The 19,406-nt window shown below is 42.4% G+C and overlaps 2 protein-coding genes across 2 annotated transcripts; one reads left to right on the top strand and one right to left on the bottom strand.

The window, feature by feature from the left end:
• Positions 1 to 9,745: 9,745 nt before the first annotated feature.
• On the top strand, positions 9,746 to 15,909 carry LOC123395211 (ATP-dependent DNA helicase 2 subunit KU80). Its single transcript, XM_045090155.1, has 12 exons — positions 9,746 to 9,910; positions 10,403 to 10,495; positions 10,611 to 10,662; positions 11,177 to 11,308; positions 11,785 to 12,179; positions 12,341 to 12,627; positions 13,560 to 13,755; positions 13,868 to 14,074; positions 14,596 to 14,763; positions 14,846 to 15,211; positions 15,370 to 15,503; positions 15,606 to 15,909. Exons 1-12 carry the CDS (start codon positions 9,896 to 9,898, stop codon positions 15,664 to 15,666), a joined length of 2,106 nt encoding a protein of 701 aa, XP_044946090.1. The 5' UTR covers positions 9,746 to 9,895; the 3' UTR covers positions 15,667 to 15,909.
• A 288-nt stretch (positions 15,910 to 16,197) lies between these two features.
• Positions 16,198 to 17,512, bottom strand: LOC123395212 (acyl carrier protein 2, chloroplastic-like). Its single transcript, XM_045090156.1, has 3 exons — positions 17,302 to 17,512; positions 17,062 to 17,184; positions 16,198 to 16,574 (listed from the first exon to the last, which is right to left on the bottom strand). The coding sequence occupies exons 1-3, from the start codon at positions 17,446 to 17,448 to the stop codon at positions 16,446 to 16,448; spliced, it is 399 nt and encodes a 132-aa protein (XP_044946091.1). The 5' UTR covers positions 17,449 to 17,512; the 3' UTR covers positions 16,198 to 16,445.
• Between the last annotated feature and the right edge of the window lie 1,894 nt (positions 17,513 to 19,406).

Raw genomic sequence — 19,406 nt, 5'->3', positions numbered from 1 at the left:
TATTGTACCTAGTATGCCTTGGGTTAGTGTTCTTTAAGCATTCACTATGTTGAACATAATACAGAATAGAATCCTAGAGATTTCTTTCTGTTATTCGGTTAGTATCTCCTCCATATCTTGATCTCCTGTACCGGATGTATCCTAGCGATCTTCCTCAACTTGTACGCCAAGGCAGGTTGTCGCCCCTTCTATAAAACCTTGCGGCCACCTAGGATGGAGATACGCTTCCTCATATGGTCATCAGAGCCTCTTCCTCCTAGATCACACATAGATCGCATCTAGCCTCAATGTCGAACCCATCTACCCCCGTCGGTACCATGAATACCCGCACCACCAACCTGCATCATCGTCCACCTTCGCCCCATCCACCAGCACCACTCAGGTCGTCACCCTCGGCCCTCCTCCCCAAGAGAAGCTTACCAGGAGCAATTTTCTCCTGTGGAAAGACATCGTGCTGCCTCAGATCAAAGGCGCACAGATGCAACATTACCTCGACCCAACGAGCCCTGTGTCGCCGGCTACCATCACCGTCACCACCGACGGCAAGGAGGAGCAGTTCTTCAACATGACGCGCACCCTCTGGTATGCTCAACAGCAGCAACTTCAAGGATACTTGATGGGATCTCTCTCCCGCGAGGTCCTTGCCTAAGTCGTCACGCTTCAGACACCAGTCGAGGTGTGGGCATTGATCCACGCCACCTTCGCGGTGCAGATGCTCGTACGTCAAAATCCTGTTGTTTGTGTTTATCCCACACACGTACACATTTTTTATCCCATGGTTGTAGAAGTTCTTCAATTAATGGCCTTAGGTACACATCAATGTCGTTCCGGGTTGCTTAGGGCCTTGGATGAGCACTGACATTATAATGAACTTCCGCTTCATGCACAACCAAGGAAGAAGGTTATAGATACATAGAGTCACACGCCAGGTGATATGATTGCAGCTCTGCTCCCCAAAAGGATTAATGTCATTTGCACTTAAACCAAACCATACGTTCATTGCCTCATCTGCAAAGTCCCGCCACTTCCTCTCGATATTTCTCCACTCCGACCCGTCATCGGGTACTCTCAACATCCCGTCTTTCTTACGGCCTTCTCTGTGCCATCGCAACAACTTGGCATCCTCTTTGTTTCTGAACATATGTTTCAATCATGGTATTATAGGAGCATACCGCATCACCTTGGCAGGAACCCTCTTCCTGGGGCGCTCGCCCTCAACATCACTAGGGTCATCTTGTCTGATCTTATGTCGTAATGCACCGCATACCAAACATGCATTCAAATTCTCGTACTCCTCACCGCGGTAGGGGATGCAGTCATTAGGGCATGCATGTATCTTCTACACATCTAATCCTAGAGGGTAGAGAACCTTCATTGCTTCGTACGTAGTGTCAGACAATTCGTTATCCTTTGGAAGCTTCTTTTTCATTATTTTCAGTAGCGAACCAAATCCCTTGTCAGATACACTATTCTCTGCCTTCCATTGCAGCAATTCCAGTGTGGTACCGAGCTTTGTGTTGTCATCTTCGTAAATTTTGGTACAACCCTTTTTTATGATCCTCTAACATGCGCTCGAACTTTAACTTCTCCCTTTCACTTTTGCATCCTCTCTGTGCATCAGCAATGACCCGATGAAGATCATCATCGGGCATATCGTCTAGTGCCTCTTGATATTCAGCTTCCCCCTCTTCTTCAACAGTATCACCGTATTTAGGGAACATAGGGTAGTTTTCATCATCCTCTTCTTCTTCATCGTCTTCCATCATAAGCCATTTTTCTCCGTGCTTGGTCTGAACATTATAGTGTGGCATGAAACCCTTCTCAAGCAGGTGCAAGTGAAGTGTTTTCGAGGAAGAATAATCCTTCGTATTCCCATAGACTGTACATGAACAATACATACAACCATTCTGCTTGTTTGCCTCAGCCACTTCGAGAAAATTATGGAGGCCGTAAATGTAGTCGGAGGTGCTTCGGTCACCGTACATCCATTGCCAAATCATCTGCGCGCATTATATGATTAAGTATATCAAAAACCATTACAGAAGCTCATGAATAGAGAAGTTCCAAATTAATACAAGTTCATCATCACATTAAAACCAAAGTACAGTAGTGATCAAATATTATTACTGAAAAAATAAATACATAAAGTTCATACATATAGTTCTCGTAGAACAACATAGAACTCTCTAGAGCATCTAATTAAAATATACATTGAAACTAACATATAACTATGTAAAACATTTAAATGCAACAACAAATGCAATCAAAATCGCAACTAAGGTAACAAGTGATCCAACAACATAAAGATACCAAGCCTCATTATCAATGACTTATTTTCTAATCTTTCTAATCTTCAAGCGCATTGCATCCATCTGGATCTTGTGATCATCGACGACATTAACAACATGCAACTCCAATTTCATATTCTCCTCTTCAATTCTTTTCAATTTTTCTTTTAAGTAATTGTTTTCTTTTTCAACCAAATTTAACCTCTCGACAAGAGGGTCGGTTGTAATTTCTTGTTCATATACCTCCTAGATAAAAACATATATGTCACGTTGGTCGGCATAATTTTCATAAACACTAAATGAAACAAATAGTTATAAATGTTAATATACCACGTCCGAATCATAGACCGGACGAGAGCCGACGGGGGCAGATACCAAAATGATGGCACTATATAATAACAAAAAAAGTAAGAAAATTATACAAGTAGCTATCTAAATCACATAAGTAAGATTTTTTTTCCTTTTATAAAGAAGATAAGAATAAGAGGCTCACCACGGCGGTGCAAGCGACGAGGCGGCGGTGAGGACGGGGACGGGGACAGGACGACACCCTACACATGTGCAGACTCTAAGAAGTTAATTTGAGATCGAATTGTGCATCTAAATCAAATGAACTCCCATATACACTCCTTCACTAAAACCCGCAAACCACTCTACTTCTAGAGCATTTGAAATTAGCTAAACTAATAGTGAGACATGAAAGAATGAAGTTGCTAACCTGTTAGAACACTTGTGTAGTTGGTGCACCACCAAACCTAGACAAATCTTGGAGAAAATATAGCTTGGAGGTCGAGCTTGGAGAGAAGAAAGCTTAAGCGTGGCTCGGGCATTTCATCAAACACCTCATATGCATAGGAGGTGAGAACAGAGTAGCACGCACCTCCCACCCTTCCACGGCCAAAAAAACAAAGGAGATGGAGGGACGTGGATATATATAGGCAAAATTTTAGTCCTGATTTGTGTGTAAAACCGGGACTAAAGGCCTACCCTTAAGTCCCGGTTCTAGACACCAACCGGGACTAAAGGGCAGCAACCCATTTAGTCCCGGTTGGTGTCTGGAATCGGGACTAAAGGTCCAAGTTGAACCGGGACTAATGCCTGTTGAGGCACGGCCGGCGTCATAGTCGCTCGAATCGGGACTGATGCTACCGGTCCCGGTTCGTAATACGACCTGGACTAATGCTCTGATCTGGCGAGGACCAAAGCCCCGTTTTCTACTAGTGTACATACGAAGCAAAATGAGTGAATCTACACTTTAAATTATGTCTATATACATTCGTATGTAGTTCATAGTGAAATCTCTAAAAAGACAAATATTTAGGGATGGAGGAAGTACATGAAGGGTGGTTCCAAAATAAATAAATATTATTTGGGTAAAATCCTCTATAACACTAAGTTTACTAGTTTTGAAGAGCCCGCATTCAATTAAGGTCTTCAGTTGGAATTGTGTCACCGGATTTTGACGAGGTCAATAATTTCCTAAAGCTCTCCCATTCAATTCTTTTATACTATACTCCCTTTGTTTCAGTTTATAAGTCTGGCACGTGTATCTAGGTCGTCAATTTGACCAACTTAATGAGAGGCATATATTACAAAAAATAAATCATTAGAAACTTTAGATGTTCTATTTTTTAATGATATAATTTTTATGTTAAATAATATATTTTATATAAGTCAAATTGACGATCTACGTACACGTGCATGCCTTATAAACTATGACGGAGGGAGTAGTATGGTTCCTAATTTTTATGGCCTTGCAATTAATTGAGATATTTGATTTAGAATTGACTCATCCAATTTTGACCGAGCCAACACTTTCACAAGGAGCTCTCCCATTCGATTATTCTAACTCCCAATGTCCCCTGATTTTGAAGATCATGCATCCAATTGAGTTATTCAATTTTAGATTTGGTTTACGATTTTGACCGGGCCAATGATTTTTGAAATCAATCTGCAGTAACGGGCTTATACAAACATATCAATCCTGTGCACCTTCTTACCACCTAAAAAAAGCATCACCATGTGATATTATAGCATTAATATAGTAGATGCAACCACCGATACATGTGCACCAACATGTGATTGGATGGTTAAAGGGATTGTGGTATCCCTAGTCCATCAGGGTTGAAGTCCTCATTCTCGCATTTATTTCTGGATTTATTTCAGGATTTTCGGTGATGCACATTCATTCGGAGGACACATTTCGTCGACGACGAGGTGTTTATAGTGACTTCGTAAATTTCAAGACGATATGGTAGCTCAATCACTCGTAGGTGTTCATAAAAGTAGGGTGTGCGTATGTGCATCCACATGGGTGAGTGTATGCGTATGTATATAAACGGTTGCGTCTGTACTGTGTTAGAAAAACATCGATACATAAATTTCGCCACATAGCTATATGTTGGTTAGCTGATAACTGAGAACAACAGTACGAAATGCCCATCAGATCAGTGTATTATAAATAAAAATAATAAAACACACTCCATCATCTCCTCCACCCATCAAACTAAACATTTCATCAGTTCCAAAATATAAGGAGTATCAGTTCTTCGAAAAGTTAAATATACCAGACCAAAAATGCAGATTGGTGCCTATGGTTCAGAGAAAAAAATACCGACATCCACAATATGAAAAAAGTATAGAAATTCATTTCATGACGAAACCAATCATACCGATTTGATATTATCGATTTTAATATATTTCTCTACAAATTTGATCAAACTTTAAATGTTTGATTTTTCAAAATATTAATACGCCTTATATTTTGAAATATAATGAGTAATTTTTAAGAATCCAATAACACCGACGAGGTTTTTAAGACATTTGTTGGCGAAATACAACTCGTGGAAATACTTTCTGGGCCCTGGCTGTTCTTTTGTTTTTCTTTAGGTAAACAAACGAGGCTGTCACCCCTTGCTGCACGGGCTCGACAGTGACATGGGCCGAGCTGCCGCGTGTCCGCCCTAGTAGTTGTCGTCGCTCTTTTTTTTGAGAACAAGTAGTTGCCGTCGCTCTGTCTAAAAAAAAGGTTGAATGGTCGATGTCACCACGGGGAGAATTGATTATCACCCCCTGTTCGTGCGCCACCACAACATAAGTCCCCCTGTTTGCCTGGCCCCCTTTTAACCCCCAGTTGTGCTAACGATGTTGCTAATGGCCCCCTTTGAGTTGATTAGCTCTACATTAAGCAAATAATAGCACAGACTAGTCTAATTATTTTCTGAAATGACAAAACCGCCCTCCCTCGTCTAGTATAAGTCACACGAGTTGGGCAGAAGCTGCTCCCGTTCTCTGCTCGTTCCCCTCCCTGACCTAGCCGCCCCAAGCGCTGCTGCGCCTCGCCTCCGCCGCAGCTGCCCCAGCCGCCCCATCTCCATTGCTGCTCCAAGGTAAGGCAAGCCTCTTTCCTTCCATTTTTCTTGGATTCTACTTCCTTTCTCTGGTATAGTTGTTCTAATTCCTTGAAACCCTAAATATGGGGGGAGATTGACCTAGGGATTTGGGAGGGTTTCGATTGAGAAAGGGGTGTGATGGATCCAATAAGGTAACATCATATTCCCCTGTTTTGTTTGATTTATGCATGAGTTTTAGTGTGCCAAATTTCTGATTTGTTCCCTATATATTGAATAGGATCGATGCAAAGTCTGTGCATGATTCTAATCAATCCAGTGTGACAAACCTAACCACCGGAGTGATATCATCCAATGAAGTCGAAAATGCTAGCACCATTGTCGATTGGTCTACTCTTGTGATTGAACCTGAAATTGATGGCAAATTTGGCGAGGATGAGAAACCGGTGGACGAGAAAGCCATGTTTGCTCTGTTTGGTTTAAAAACAGAGGCAGACGGGAGAGATGGTGGAGTGAAAGCTGCAGCCATGTTCACTCCTATTCCGCATTATGATGAACATGAAGTGAAAGCTGCGGCTATCCTTGTTGATGATAAGGCTCCGGAGGAGCCACTTATCGCGTGGGATGAAAGAAACCCAAAGATGGATATTGGGACCCCATATCCTGATATGGTTGCATTTAGAAAGGCTTTAAAACAATTTGCCATCAATGGGGAGTTCGAATTTGGCACTAAAAAAAAGAGCCAGAGAGGTTTCGGGCTTTTTGTAAAGGTCAATCCACAATAGGTGAACCTTGCAAATGGTCACTAACTGCTAGTTGGAAGGGAGACAAAAAGTGTGTCATGGTAATAGATTTTTTGTGCTTTGTGTATATAATTTTTGCTTCATTGGTTGACCATGGTAATAACCTTAAATCTGTACCATTTTTTGTTGTAGGTTGTCAGGCATCAAATGGATCATATTTGCAGCTCAACAAGTGGAAAGGTGACCAGTATGACATGTCAATCTTGGGTGGCTGATAAGGCAGTGGCCATGCTTAAGAAAGATCCATCCATTGGTGATGTGAAGATACTTAAAGAATTGCAAGATGAGCTGCTTTAGATGGTCATAACTGGATGTTTCCGGTGGCGTATGGTTTTATTGAGTCTGAAAATGGAGAGAATTGGGCTTGGTTCATGAATCAAGTGAAGAAGGCAATAGGGGACCCTCCCGTGTTGGCTGTTTGTACTGATGCTTGCAAAGGTCTTGAAAATGCTGTTAAAAGTGTCTTTCCTCAAGCTGAGCAACGCGAGTGCTTTAGGCATATGTGGCATAATTTTCAGAAATATTTCCATGGTGATGTCTTTGGACGGTTGTGGCCTGCTGCTAGAGCATATAGGCAAGAGGAATATCAACATCACATGGCAAAGGTGTTTGATGCATCCGAGAAAGTATATCCCTACCTTAGGGACTACCATAATTTGCTATGGATGAGGTGCTTGTTCAACCCTGCCATTAAGTGTGACTACATAAATAACAATCTTGCCGAGTGCTTCAATGCATGGGTGCGAGACATCAAGGACTTGCCAATTGTGCAGCTTGCCGACAAGATTAGAGAGATGATTATGGAGCTATTTAGGAAGAGGAGAATGCTTAGAGAAAAATTTGTAGGGATAATACTACCATTGGTCATACACCAATTAAATGCAAAGACTAGAGGACTAGGACATCTCAAGGCAAAAGCATCAGCTGATTGGAGTGGGGAAGTGAGCAATGTTAACAAAGATGGCGAAAGGCATGTGGTCAAAACACTCACACACGAGTGTACATGTTTGCAGTGGCAGCACACAGGCAAGCCTTCTGACCATGCACTAGCCTTCATAAATGTCTTGCAAGCTCGCAACTTTGTCAAAATGGAGGATTATGTACATGAGTACTACTCGGTTAGCAAATTCAGGGCAGCATATGAAGGGGTAATTGAGCCTCTTACCGACAAGAATCAATGGCCACAAGTGGATATAGGCTTTGTGTTGCGTGCACCACTTCCAAAAGGCAACAGAAAGGGTGCTGGAAGAACAAGGAAACAGAGGATGAAGAGTTGGTGGGAAGGTGGATCAAGGAAGGGGTCCTTGAACAAATGCAGAAAATGTGGAGAGCTAGGACATAGAGAAGCTGGCTGTCCTACAAACGGAACGAAGAAAAGGTAGAAAATCATAATTGTTGTTGTTTCTAGTTCTAATACCATGTTGTTGTTTCTAGTTCTAATACCATGTTTCTTTACATAAAATTGTTTTAATTGCTTCTTCTTGTAGGAACCGCAAGGGAAAAAAGAATGCATCATCATGGTTTGATGTTTCAGTTAGCAATACAATCCCCTCTACACCAACTAAGAGCATGAATGCTGCCACCACTAGTAGTCCTGGACCCGTTCCAAGGAGCCAAGTTGCATCCCAAGCTACCACAAGTGATAGTCCTGGATCTATTACAAGGAGCCAAGCTACATCTGAAGCTGCTGCTACACCAACAAAGTCTCCAGCAAAAAGAAAGAAGAAGAAGATGACTCCAAAGAAGAAGAAATTAAGTGAACTGTGAACTCGTTTGTGCTGCCATGAACTACTTTTGCTGCTGTGCGTGAGAGACAAAGACTCAGTTTCATTTGATGTGTACGTGAGGTGAAAACTCACTAATATTTTGTTGTCATGAACTAATTTGGAACCTTGTGAACCTTGTTCAATTTATCCTTGTGAACCTTGTTCAATTTATCCTTTGAGTTTAGTGTGAGATTTATGAGTTTGTGAAACCATGCATTTTTGTTGTAGTTTTATACTCCCTCCGTTCCAAAATATAAGACCTTTTAGGAATTTCACTATAAGACTACATACAGAGCAAAATGAGTGAATCTATATTCTAAAATATGTCTATGTACATCCTTATGTAGTTTATAGTGCAATCTCTAAAAGGTCTTATATTTAGAAACGGAGGGAGTATGTTTTTGTGAATGTTCACATTGCAGTCAAATTATAGCATTTTTTTGTTCGTAACAAGCACAGCAAGCATATTGAGGGGTAGTTTTATCTATTGATGTACCCATTTGTTATTTATCCATTGACAAATCTGTTAAGGGAAAATCTAAACTGCACACAACGCACGGTTGTTTTCTCATGCAGCGGCTGATGCGCGTAAGTTGGAAGAGCTCGCTTAGTAGCGTTGTATTTTAAAAAAGATTTATCTTTCAAACCGTTGTCTCAATCAACGATCCGTTTTCACCACTGATTTTATCGCGACGAGATCTTCAAAACTAGATCCCATGTCGACATGTTTCGACAACATTTTTTTTGCTCGTACTTACCACATTTGTTGCACTTACTTGTCATATTAGTAAGTACTTACTTGTGTGATAAAAATAACTTAATCGTCATATTTTTTAAAAATTCCGTATAAATATGACATCTCGACATAATCAAATTGACAAACACAAACTACTTTTTTAGGCGATCACACGCAAAAATATGACAACTCAACATATTTAAAACCGATGACCACAAGAAATCTTTTTTGGTCATCGTTTGTAAATATGACAACTTGGCACAGTTAAACTAAGAAGCACACAAAATAGTTTTCTGGCAAATTTGTATGTAAATATGACAAGTTGACATATTTAATTTGACAAACACAACCTACTACATGCTTTTTATATCATGTATGATGAAAACTACTACAAGGCTTTGTACAAAATAATATTAAAAAGTGACAATCAAGTTATTTTTTTAGACAAGTAAGTGGTTAATAATATGACAAGTGAGTCAAAAAATGTGGCAAGTATGAGCGAAAAAAATAGTTGACGGAACATGTCGACATGGGATCTAGTTTCGAAGAACTCGTCGCGAGAAAGTCAATGGTGAAAACGGATCATCGATTGAATTAACGGTTTTGTAGATAAAACCTTTTAAATTTCAAACATCAAAGAGAATCTTGCATGTGGCAGATCGTGCTTAGTCTGTAGGAGCCGCCGCACGGCAAGGCTTTCGTGCGGCCCCGCTGCCTAGTCAAGTCCATCTGTTAAACATTGCAAAGGGGCATCAGCTACAGCATGATGAAAACCGGGGGTTAAAAGGGAGCCAGACAAAGAGGGGGCTTATGTTGCGGGTGATAATCAATTCTCCCGTCAACGCGCCCTCCTCCTTCCAAAGCACGGAACTTTCGCGGCATAAACCCTCGCCGTCGCCGTCGCGCGCGCCGCCAGCCGCGCCGCCAGCCCGACTTCCCCACGGTCCGCGGCATGGCGCGCAACAAGGTACGCCCCCCCCTCTCCATTGGTCTTCGCAGCCCGCCGGCAGTAGCAGCCATTTGCCCATTTCGGTCGGCCGCCTCCGGACAGACGCGGTCGCCTGGATTGGATCCCCCTCCCTCCCCTGTCCTCCTAGGGCTCTACCCGACGAGCTCGGGGCTCGGCGTTCTCCCGAACGCCTCCAGGCCCCGCTGCCGGAGAAGATATCTTGGTCCGTTGCGCTAGGATTTGTGCAGCTCGGCGGCGACCCGTAGTAGATGTGGGGGCTGGAACACCGACCGCGGATGTGAATCGATTGGGGACGAAAACGAGAGGAAGCGCGTCTTCTCTGCAGTGATTCCGATTCCTGAGCGCTAAAAGGGGAATAGGGGTGGAAGCCTCGTTTCCTCTCGCGGATGTGTAGATACAGTAGGAGTACTATTTTACAGGCGCAGACAGGCAAGCAGTACATTATTCTTGTGGTACGCTGACGGCTTTGATTTGCCGATTGCCATGTAGGAAGGGCTGGTTCTGCTGCTGGATGTCGGCCCGTCGATGCACCGGGCGCTGCAGGAAATCGAGAACGTCTGCACCACCCTCGTGCGCAAGAAGGCAAGCGACACTCTGTTTCCATCCGAAACTTGGTGATTGACCCAATACAAATGCAAGCGTCTGTTAATCTGCCGTTGGCGCTAGCTAACCGCCTTTACGTTCTTGTACTCTGCAGCTGGTTTTTCATAGGAGCGACGAGGTTGGCGTTGTCCTGTTTGGAACTAAAGGTATAACTGATCCTGCATTTGTGGTAACGGAACTTCACGCGCACATTGGGACTCCAAATATTGCGGGTCCATCATGTGACTAGCTTCCTACTTATCAGTTTTTGTCCTGTTAACTAGAAAACATTTTCTTCTTTTCTTGTTATTTTTCACTACAGCATATAGGTTTTAATGGAATGGTGAACTGAGCGTAACTTATATTTGCAAGTGCCTGTATATGTATGGTCCTGATTAATGTCACTTCAGGGAAGCCTTACAGTACATATGTTTGCACTGAACAAGTGTATTTATGATTCAGAGTGGAAAACAATCAAACAATGTATTGTTTTCCTCCTTAGCATGCATCTAGCCTCCGGGGAATATTTGTTCTGAAGTCATTACTGCACTATATTTAGATGTGCCATCACAGTGCTTCAGTCCTGAACACCATCCAAGAACATTATCTGGGACTGGCTTGCATTTTATGCTTCTTAAAACTAAAAACTGGGCTACCTAACTATTTTACTGATGTATGCAGAAACACACAATGACCTCGCGAGGGAACTTGGGGGCTATAAGCATGTGCTGGTTAAGCATGATATTAAAGTTGTTGACGAAGAAACAAAAGATGCTCTTGAAAATCTTCCTAAGGGAACTGCCCCTGGTGACTGTATCCATAAATAACATATGTGTTAATGTCTTTTCAGTCTAATGTTTAGAGAGCCATCTATTACGTGTGCTTAATTCCCACGATCAGCACATCACACATGTTTTGAGCTCCTCTTCTTTTTTACTTTCTAAGGTTTTCTGTAGTTGTCTTGACTACGGTTATATGGGCTACTAGTTCATATCCCCAGTTGAAACATAAAGTAGTTCTTTGATCCATCATCTTAAGGTATTTGCTTGTTGAGGAATTCCCTCTGTTGTTAGTTTGACATCCATTAATTATAACTCAAACTTGATTCCTTATGTAGCAGGTTCTCTTTCATAATTCGCTTGCAGCTTCTGTAGTTCATCCCCCCTTGTTTTTACATGAAATTATTTCTTTTAGTTACCATATTGTTGATGTGTGCAATGTGGTCTTGTTATTATATTTTGGTTGAGTATGATAAAATTCAGTTAGTGGAATTCCTTGACTAAAGCAAGTTCTGGATGCTATTGTTGTTTGTTTGGATATGCTGATAAAGAGATTTGGAGATACCAAAGCAAAGCAACGCCTGTGTCTAATCACCGACGCGCAACATCTGTTAAGGGATCCGCCCCAAGGGACAAAAGAAGATCAGGTGGACACTATTGCAGACCAGATGAAAAAACATGATATTAAGATGGATTGCATTGTTTTCAGGGAAGCTGGAGTTCAACACAATTCCGTAATGGATGAAAATGACCGATTATTATATCACTTCAGAGATAGATCGGTGGCAAAGGTAGTCCAGGTTGACACCCCGACAGCACTCTTAGGTGCTCTCAAGACAAGAAATGTACTCCCAGTTACTATCTTCAGGGGAGACCTGGAAGTGAGCTCCACTTTTAAAATTAAGGTCAGATGTTCAAAAATCCGTTCAATATTTCTGTCAGTTAAGCAAGGTCTACAGTAGTCAAATACTACTGGTTCAGTTTGCAGTTTAGTTTGACATCACTATCTCATTAGTGTTCCAATTGGTGTTGACAACGGTGTTTCTGCTTGATGCCGTGTGAACAGGTGTGGGCCTATAAGAAGACATCTGAGGAGAAATTCCCCACTTTGAAGAAGTATTCTGATAAGGCTCCTCCAAGTGATCAGTTTGCCTCGCATGAAGTCAAAGTGGATTATGAGTACAAAAGCATTCTAGAACCAGACACAGTTGTTCCACCAGATCAAAGAATCAAGGGCTATCTTTATGGTCCTCAAGTTGTTCCTATATCATCTGCTGAATGGGAGGCTGTGAAGTTCAAGCCAGAGAAAGGTGTGAAGCTTCTAGGATTTGCAGATAGATCCAGCGTACCACGGTATATTGGATATCCTTCAACTTGGCATCTGGCATTATATCTATTTCTTTGGCACCAGAGAAAGGTGTTAAGCTTCAGCATTATTGTTATCTCTGAAACTAATGAGTAATGATACACCTAATCCTTCAGTTGTACTATTTTGCCAGTTAATCAGCTGAAACTTTTCTTTGTTTCTGTATATGCCATCGTTTTGAGGCATAAAAATTGCAAACATTTTACCCCACTAGATAATTGCACGTGCGTTGCGATGGGGGCATGATTATTCTAGTAGGTTATCCCATGATCCAACTGCCCATGTTAATGTGTTTGTATAAAAAAGTAGGATTATATTTGGTAAGCACTTATCGCCTTACCAAAGGCAAAACTGGTGGAAAAAACCAGAGATGGCTGGAAAAAGAATCGACACGACAGTAGGTTGGACAAACAAACGGCTGACAGAACTTTAAATTTTTTTTAAGTAGGGGAGATGTGCTAGAAGCCTAGAAGTACATCTTGTCTTACTACCCTTGCCTCCTTAGTGACAACATATTATAGGAATGTTATTCTTAGCTACAATCGTGAGAACTAATTAATTGAGGAAACTTCTGCGTTTCTTTCTTTGTTATTCATGATTATTTCAAGTTTCATGATGCCTGGTTTTCTGCTGGTTTAAACTTGTGTCTGTACATATAATATAGGTATTTCCATGGTTGGCCCAGTTGCATGTGTATAACATATTACTCCTACAACATAACCCAGTCTGGTACTGGTTCAAAATCAATTTATCTTTTGAGGAATGCCACTGGTGTCAAGTTCTAAAAGCTAGTATAATTGCACCCCTTTCTGAAAGTAGTGTCACTGAGTAATACAAGTTGCTTTTAAATCCCAACTTGTGTACATCTCAGAAAAATTCTATACTGGTAATGAAAGGCAGTCCCCTCTCTACTTGACAGGTCCTATTTTATGAAAGATGTGAACTCCTTTGTACCTGAACCGGGAAACACAAAAGCAATTGTTGCAGTCTCTGCCTTAGCTAGAGCAATGCAAGACATGAACAAGGTTGCAATCCTGCGATGTGTGTGGAGGCAAAATCAAGCGAATGTCGCTTTTGGTGTATTGACACCAAATATCTCATCAGTGAACAATGTGGTACGTACTTCATTCGTAACTCGCAATTGATGGATTTATGGGTGGCTATTTTTTGAAGCAATTGATGGGTGACTAGGAACCTATTCAAGCAATTGTTTACTGTGCCTTGCAGCCAGATTCCTTTTACTTCAATATACTGCCTTTTGCTGAGGACGTCAGAGATTTTCCGTTTCGCTCCTTCAGCAGCCTGCCACCATCATCACAGCCTACTGAAGAACAGCAGGAAGCGGCAGATAACCTAGTGAAGATGTTAGACCTTGCACCACCTGGAAGGGAAGAGATCCTCAGGCCTGATTTCACACCAAATCCCATGTTGGAGGTCGAATACTACAATTCACCAAAAAACTTATTTTTGTTATTGTTATTTGTTCTTTCTTAGTATATGTTATTTCCTGCATCTTATTTTCATTCCTTTCTTTTTAGAAATGCTTAGCAATACACACATTACTAGGTTTATGTGAATTTCTATTTTTCAGTTCTGAAGTGGTAGCTGTTTTCTGGACTGCTAACGTGTATAGTTGATTCTTTTGTTCCATATCATTAGTCACCCAAGTGTAATGAACAAGACAGTATGAGCAATATTAGCACTCTAGGCACAATAAGGTGCGATTTAAAGATGAAAGGTCCTTTGACTAAGAGATTTGAAATATAGCTCTTATCAAATAACCATACATATCTGGAATGTCATTGGGACCTTGTGCGTCGGGATTGACCTATGTTGAGCCTATACTAGAAATTTGCTTTTATTTTTTGCCTTCTTATTTGCTTGCTTCTTTGTTATAGTATTTGATTGTGTATATCTCTTGCTTCATTGACTACGGTTCTGTTGTCCCCCTTCAGAGGTTCTACAGCTACCTTGATCTTAAGTCAAAGCAGCCAGATGCAAATCCCCCACCGCTCCATAGCTGTCTAAGGAGGATAACCGAGCCAGATCCTGATGTCATTAACTATCGAGCACCATTAATCCAAAATTTGGGCAAAGCATTCGATCTCAAGGAGAACCCCAAGGTTAAATATTGGCATTTTGTGTTAAACTTGATTCAGTAATTTTGTAGTCAACTTCAACATTAACTTGTCTGATTGATCACAGAGAAAGAAAGCCCGGACGCAGGAGAGATTGGCTTATGCTGGTCCAGACGATCAAGCTAAAAAATCAGAAGATGACGCAGGGAAGGCTATGGCGATAGATGATCAAGCTAAAGATGCAGAGAAGGCTAGGGCGATAGAAGTTCTGTTTCCTTCAACAGAGAAGGTTGGGAAGATTGGAGATGTAAATCCTGTTAAAGATTTTGAAGCCATGCTGGCAGAGAGATCTAGCTCAACATGGGTTCAGAAGGCAATGGAAGAGATGAAGAAGTACACGACCGCATTGATAGAAAATTCTCCTCAAGGAGATTACTACGAAAAGGCACTTGAGTGTTTTGTTGCTCTGAGGAAGGCCTGTATAATCGAACAGGTAATGTTCACTCCCTATGGTTATTTACTTCAGTGTATGGTAGTCAGGTGTAGGCGTGTAGCAAAGGTCATATGTTTTGTTTAAGAGTAAGAGCATGTGGACATAGTTAATTTAAACATGCCTGGTCAGTACGTACCTAATCTGTCATTTGTTCTTAGGAGCCGGAGGAATATAACCAATTTGTGACCAAGCTTTACGAGAGACTGAAGAAGGTGGATGATGTGGTGAAGTTCTTTCAGCTTCTTTCATCCAAGAATGTTTTGCTCATATGCAAAGAAGAAGCGCCTGACAGGTACGGAAACCCCTACGCAATCCTATACTGCAGATGATTCGGTTAACATGATCCTGTACTTCCTATTCTTACCATTAATTTCACCCGTCTATTTGCACGCAGCGATGTGACTGAAGAGATGGCGAGGAGCTTCTTCTTGAAAACCGAAATATCCTCTGAGTAGGATTGTTCTGGGTCCTCAAGGCAATGGTAGTAGAAAAATTCTAACATCAGTTTAGCTGTAGTAGGGCTCATGGTTCATGCTCTGAAGCTTTGGTCATGATATGGTATCTGAGACGATGGTGGTGCCACACAAGTTGCGATGAAGACGCTATCATCTAAGCTACTGTTTTGGATTCCCAGTATGTATGTTAATTCGCAACCGTTGTGGAAGGGAAAATTCTACTAGTGGAATTTAGAAATCCTATGTTTCTAGTCCCAGGTTGCGATGACCGTGGTACCCGAGGTACCTGTCCTAAATATCATTTTCTTTGGCTGCCAGGATCAAATTTCAGTGATTACCAAGTTACTGAAATATCCTCACAGTAGCATGGGTCTGAGTGGCATCGCGAGTACAAAATCCTAACATCAGTTTAAGCTGTACCGTGATGGTTCATGTTCTGAAGCATGGGTCATGATATCTGATATGATCACATGAATTCATGACCGTCGTGAAAGGGGAAATTCTAGTTTTGTCGAGTGACTAGAACACATATAACAGGAATCTTTACCTCAGGGAAGAAGTGCTACCCCTCCTCATTTATTCAATCTGGGATAGCATACACCGACAACATCTGCATAGAGACCCTCTTCCTGGCTGACTAGTTTCAGCCAGTACATTGTGATTTATCTGTATCTTTTTTTGAAGAAAGGATTTATCTGTATTTAGAGTACAACAACAAGGCGGGCACCCAAAAAGCTATTCAGGCAGGGGCATGGAGGCGGATCCGTGCCGTCGTGGTTCTAAGAATCTTTCTCTGTCACGAGCTTGTCGATGAGAGACGCGGCGTCCTCCACCGTCCTGATCTCCTGGGCGCTCGATTCGTCCACCGTGATGCTGAATGCCTCCTCCAGGCCCATTACAATCTCCACCTGCAACATTATTTGCAATAGGATCCAGTGTTATACTCCCTCCGTTTCTAAATATAGAGCCATTTAGAGATTCATGGACTAGATACAGATGTATATAGATGACGTATTTTAGAATGTAGATTTGTTCATTTTAGTTTGTATGTAGTCCAAATTGAAATCTCTAAAAGGGCTTATATTTAGGATTGTTATGGAACAGAACAATACATAAGGATAAAAATGAAACTGGTTCTATGACATGGAATAACAATACATACACAAGGATAACATATGGGATTGGTTGGGAATAACAAAGGATTTGTTTGATTATTATGGAAGAAGAATAACAGACGGAGTTGGTTCTAAGATGAGATACACAAAGACTGTAAAAATGGCACATGAAAGTCACTGAAGCTAGCTAAGATAATTCGAGAGTAGGGCGACGAAGTTGTAGGTGGATGTGGAATCATCATGAGCGGTTAAGTTAGGCAAGGGGGAAGGGGAATTTTACCGTGTCGAGGGAATCGGCGCCGAGGTCGGCGAACTTTGTGTCCCCGTTGACGAGGGTGTCTTGGGCGACGGCCAGCTGCTTCTTGACGATCCCGCACACCTTGTCGATGGTGTCCTGCTTGGCCTGTCCGTCAAAGCAAACAAAGTAATAGTAGTAGTTGTATAGTTGAGAGCATTCAGCATGAATTTTGGTCGTTGGAGCATTGAGCATGAAGAGTGTAGAATGCAGGAATGTGTGTACCGAGCAGGCCAGGTTGAGGAGGCGGTTGGGCGGAGCCGGCCGGATCGAGATGGACTGCCTCGAGAAGCACCGCCGGCGGCTGGTGCTGCTGCTTACCTGGACCCGATGCGCGGGCAAGACGGACATGGCGACGAAGGGGGCGGACATGTCGGGGGAATGAGAACGGGAGTAGGCAGGGAGGAATGAGAAATGCGGAGTGAGCGAGCTGCGTGCGTCCGTGTTTTATGAGGGTGTAGGACGGGCGAGGCCTCGGTTGTATCGACCGACCGGGCTGGGCTGGGCTGGGCTGGGCTGGCGGCATAGGGATCACCGTTCTCCGCCGCAGTCCGTCCGTCCGTCCACGAGGGAAGGGAACCAAAGCTTCTTGCGATTGCCAAACAACGCCGTTGTACGCACCACACTTGTGGCACTCCACCTCACCCCACCCTTGGATTCTTCTTTTTCTTATTCATGAGGGATTTGGGATGGAATTTAGTTTCGTTTGGTAGTCTATGAGCATTTTTGGGTCTGCATAGCATGCTTCTTAAAAGTATTGCTCATCCACACATGCGAGGAACAGTCGAATCAACATTTTTCACTGAGGAAGACTCCCATCGTGCAGGGAGGGGTACGCGGCTTCCTTCTTCGATTTTCCCTGCTCCTTCGTTAGTTGTAAGTGCAATCACTCCTGCTCGTTGTAGCTTAGATTTATAAGTATGCGGGGGCATTATGCTCATGTATTCTTTTGGGGCGTGTTTGGTTGTCCACATCCCCGGACAGGACTTGGCATGGAATTTAGTTCCGTTTGGTAGTCTATGAGCATTTTTGGGTCTGCGTAGCATGCTTCTTAAAAGCACTGCTCATCCACACATGCGAGGAACAGTCGAATCAACAATTTTCACTAAGGAAGACTCCCGTCGTGCAGGGAGGGGGTACGCGGCGGCGGTCATTCTTCCTTCCTTCTTCGATTTTCCCTGCTCCTTCGTTGGTTGTAAGTGCAATAACTTTGTGCTCGTTGTAGCTTAGATTTATAAGTATGTGGCGGGATTATGCTCGTGTATTCTTCTGGGGCGTGCTTGGTTGTCCACATCCCCGGGGATGACTTGGGATGGAATTTAGTTCCGTTTGGTAGTGTATGTGCATTTTTGGGTCTGCATAGGATGCTTCTTAAAAGCACTGCTCATCCAGACATGCAAGGTCGAATCAACAATTGTCACTCAGGAAGACTCCCGTCGTGCAGGGAGGGGGTACGCGGCGGCGGTCATTCTTCCTTCCTTCTCCGATTTCCCCTCCTCCTTCGTTGGTTGTAAGTGCAATAACTCACTGCTCGTTGTAGCTTAGATTTATAAGTATGTGGCGGGATTATGTGTTGGAATTATGCCCTAGAGGCAATAATAAATGTATAGTTATTATTATAATTCCTGTATCAAGATAATAGTTTATTATCCATGCTATAATTTTATTGAATGAAGACTCATTTACATGTGTGGATACATAGACAAAACACCGTCCCTAGCATGCCTCTAGTTGGCTAGCCAGTTGATCGATGATAGTCAGTGTCTTCTGATTATGAACAAGGTGTTGTTGCTTGATAACCGGATCACGTCATTGGGAGAATCACGTGATGGACTAGACCCAAACTAATAGACGTAGCATGTTGATCGTGTCATTTTGTTGCTACTGTTTTCTGCGTGTCAAATATTTATTCCTATGACCATGAGATCATATAACTCACTGACACCGGAGGAATGCTTTGTGTGTATCAAACGTCGCAACGTAACTGGGTGACTATAAAGATGCTCTACAGGTATCTCCGAAGGTGTTAGTTGAGTTAGTATGGATCAAGACTGGGATTTGTCACTCCGTGTGACGGAGAGGTATCTCGGGGCCCACTCGGTAATACAACATCACACACAAGCCTTGCAAGCAATGTAACTTAGTGTAAGTTGCGGGATCTTGTATTACGGAACGAGTAAAGAGACTTGCCGGTAAACGAGATTGAAATAGGTATGCGGATACTGACGATCGAATCTCGGGCAAGTAACATACCGAAGGACAAAGGGAATGACATACGGGATTATACGAATCCTTGGCACTGAGGTTCAAACGATAAGATCTTCGTAGAA

The sequence above is a fragment of the Hordeum vulgare genome, chromosome 5H (assembly GCF_904849725.1).
Source record: "Hordeum vulgare subsp. vulgare chromosome 5H, MorexV3_pseudomolecules_assembly, whole genome shotgun sequence".
NCBI lineage: Eukaryota > Viridiplantae > Streptophyta > Magnoliopsida > Poales > Poaceae > Hordeum > Hordeum vulgare.
This window is presented reverse-complemented; position numbering and strand designations above follow the sequence as displayed.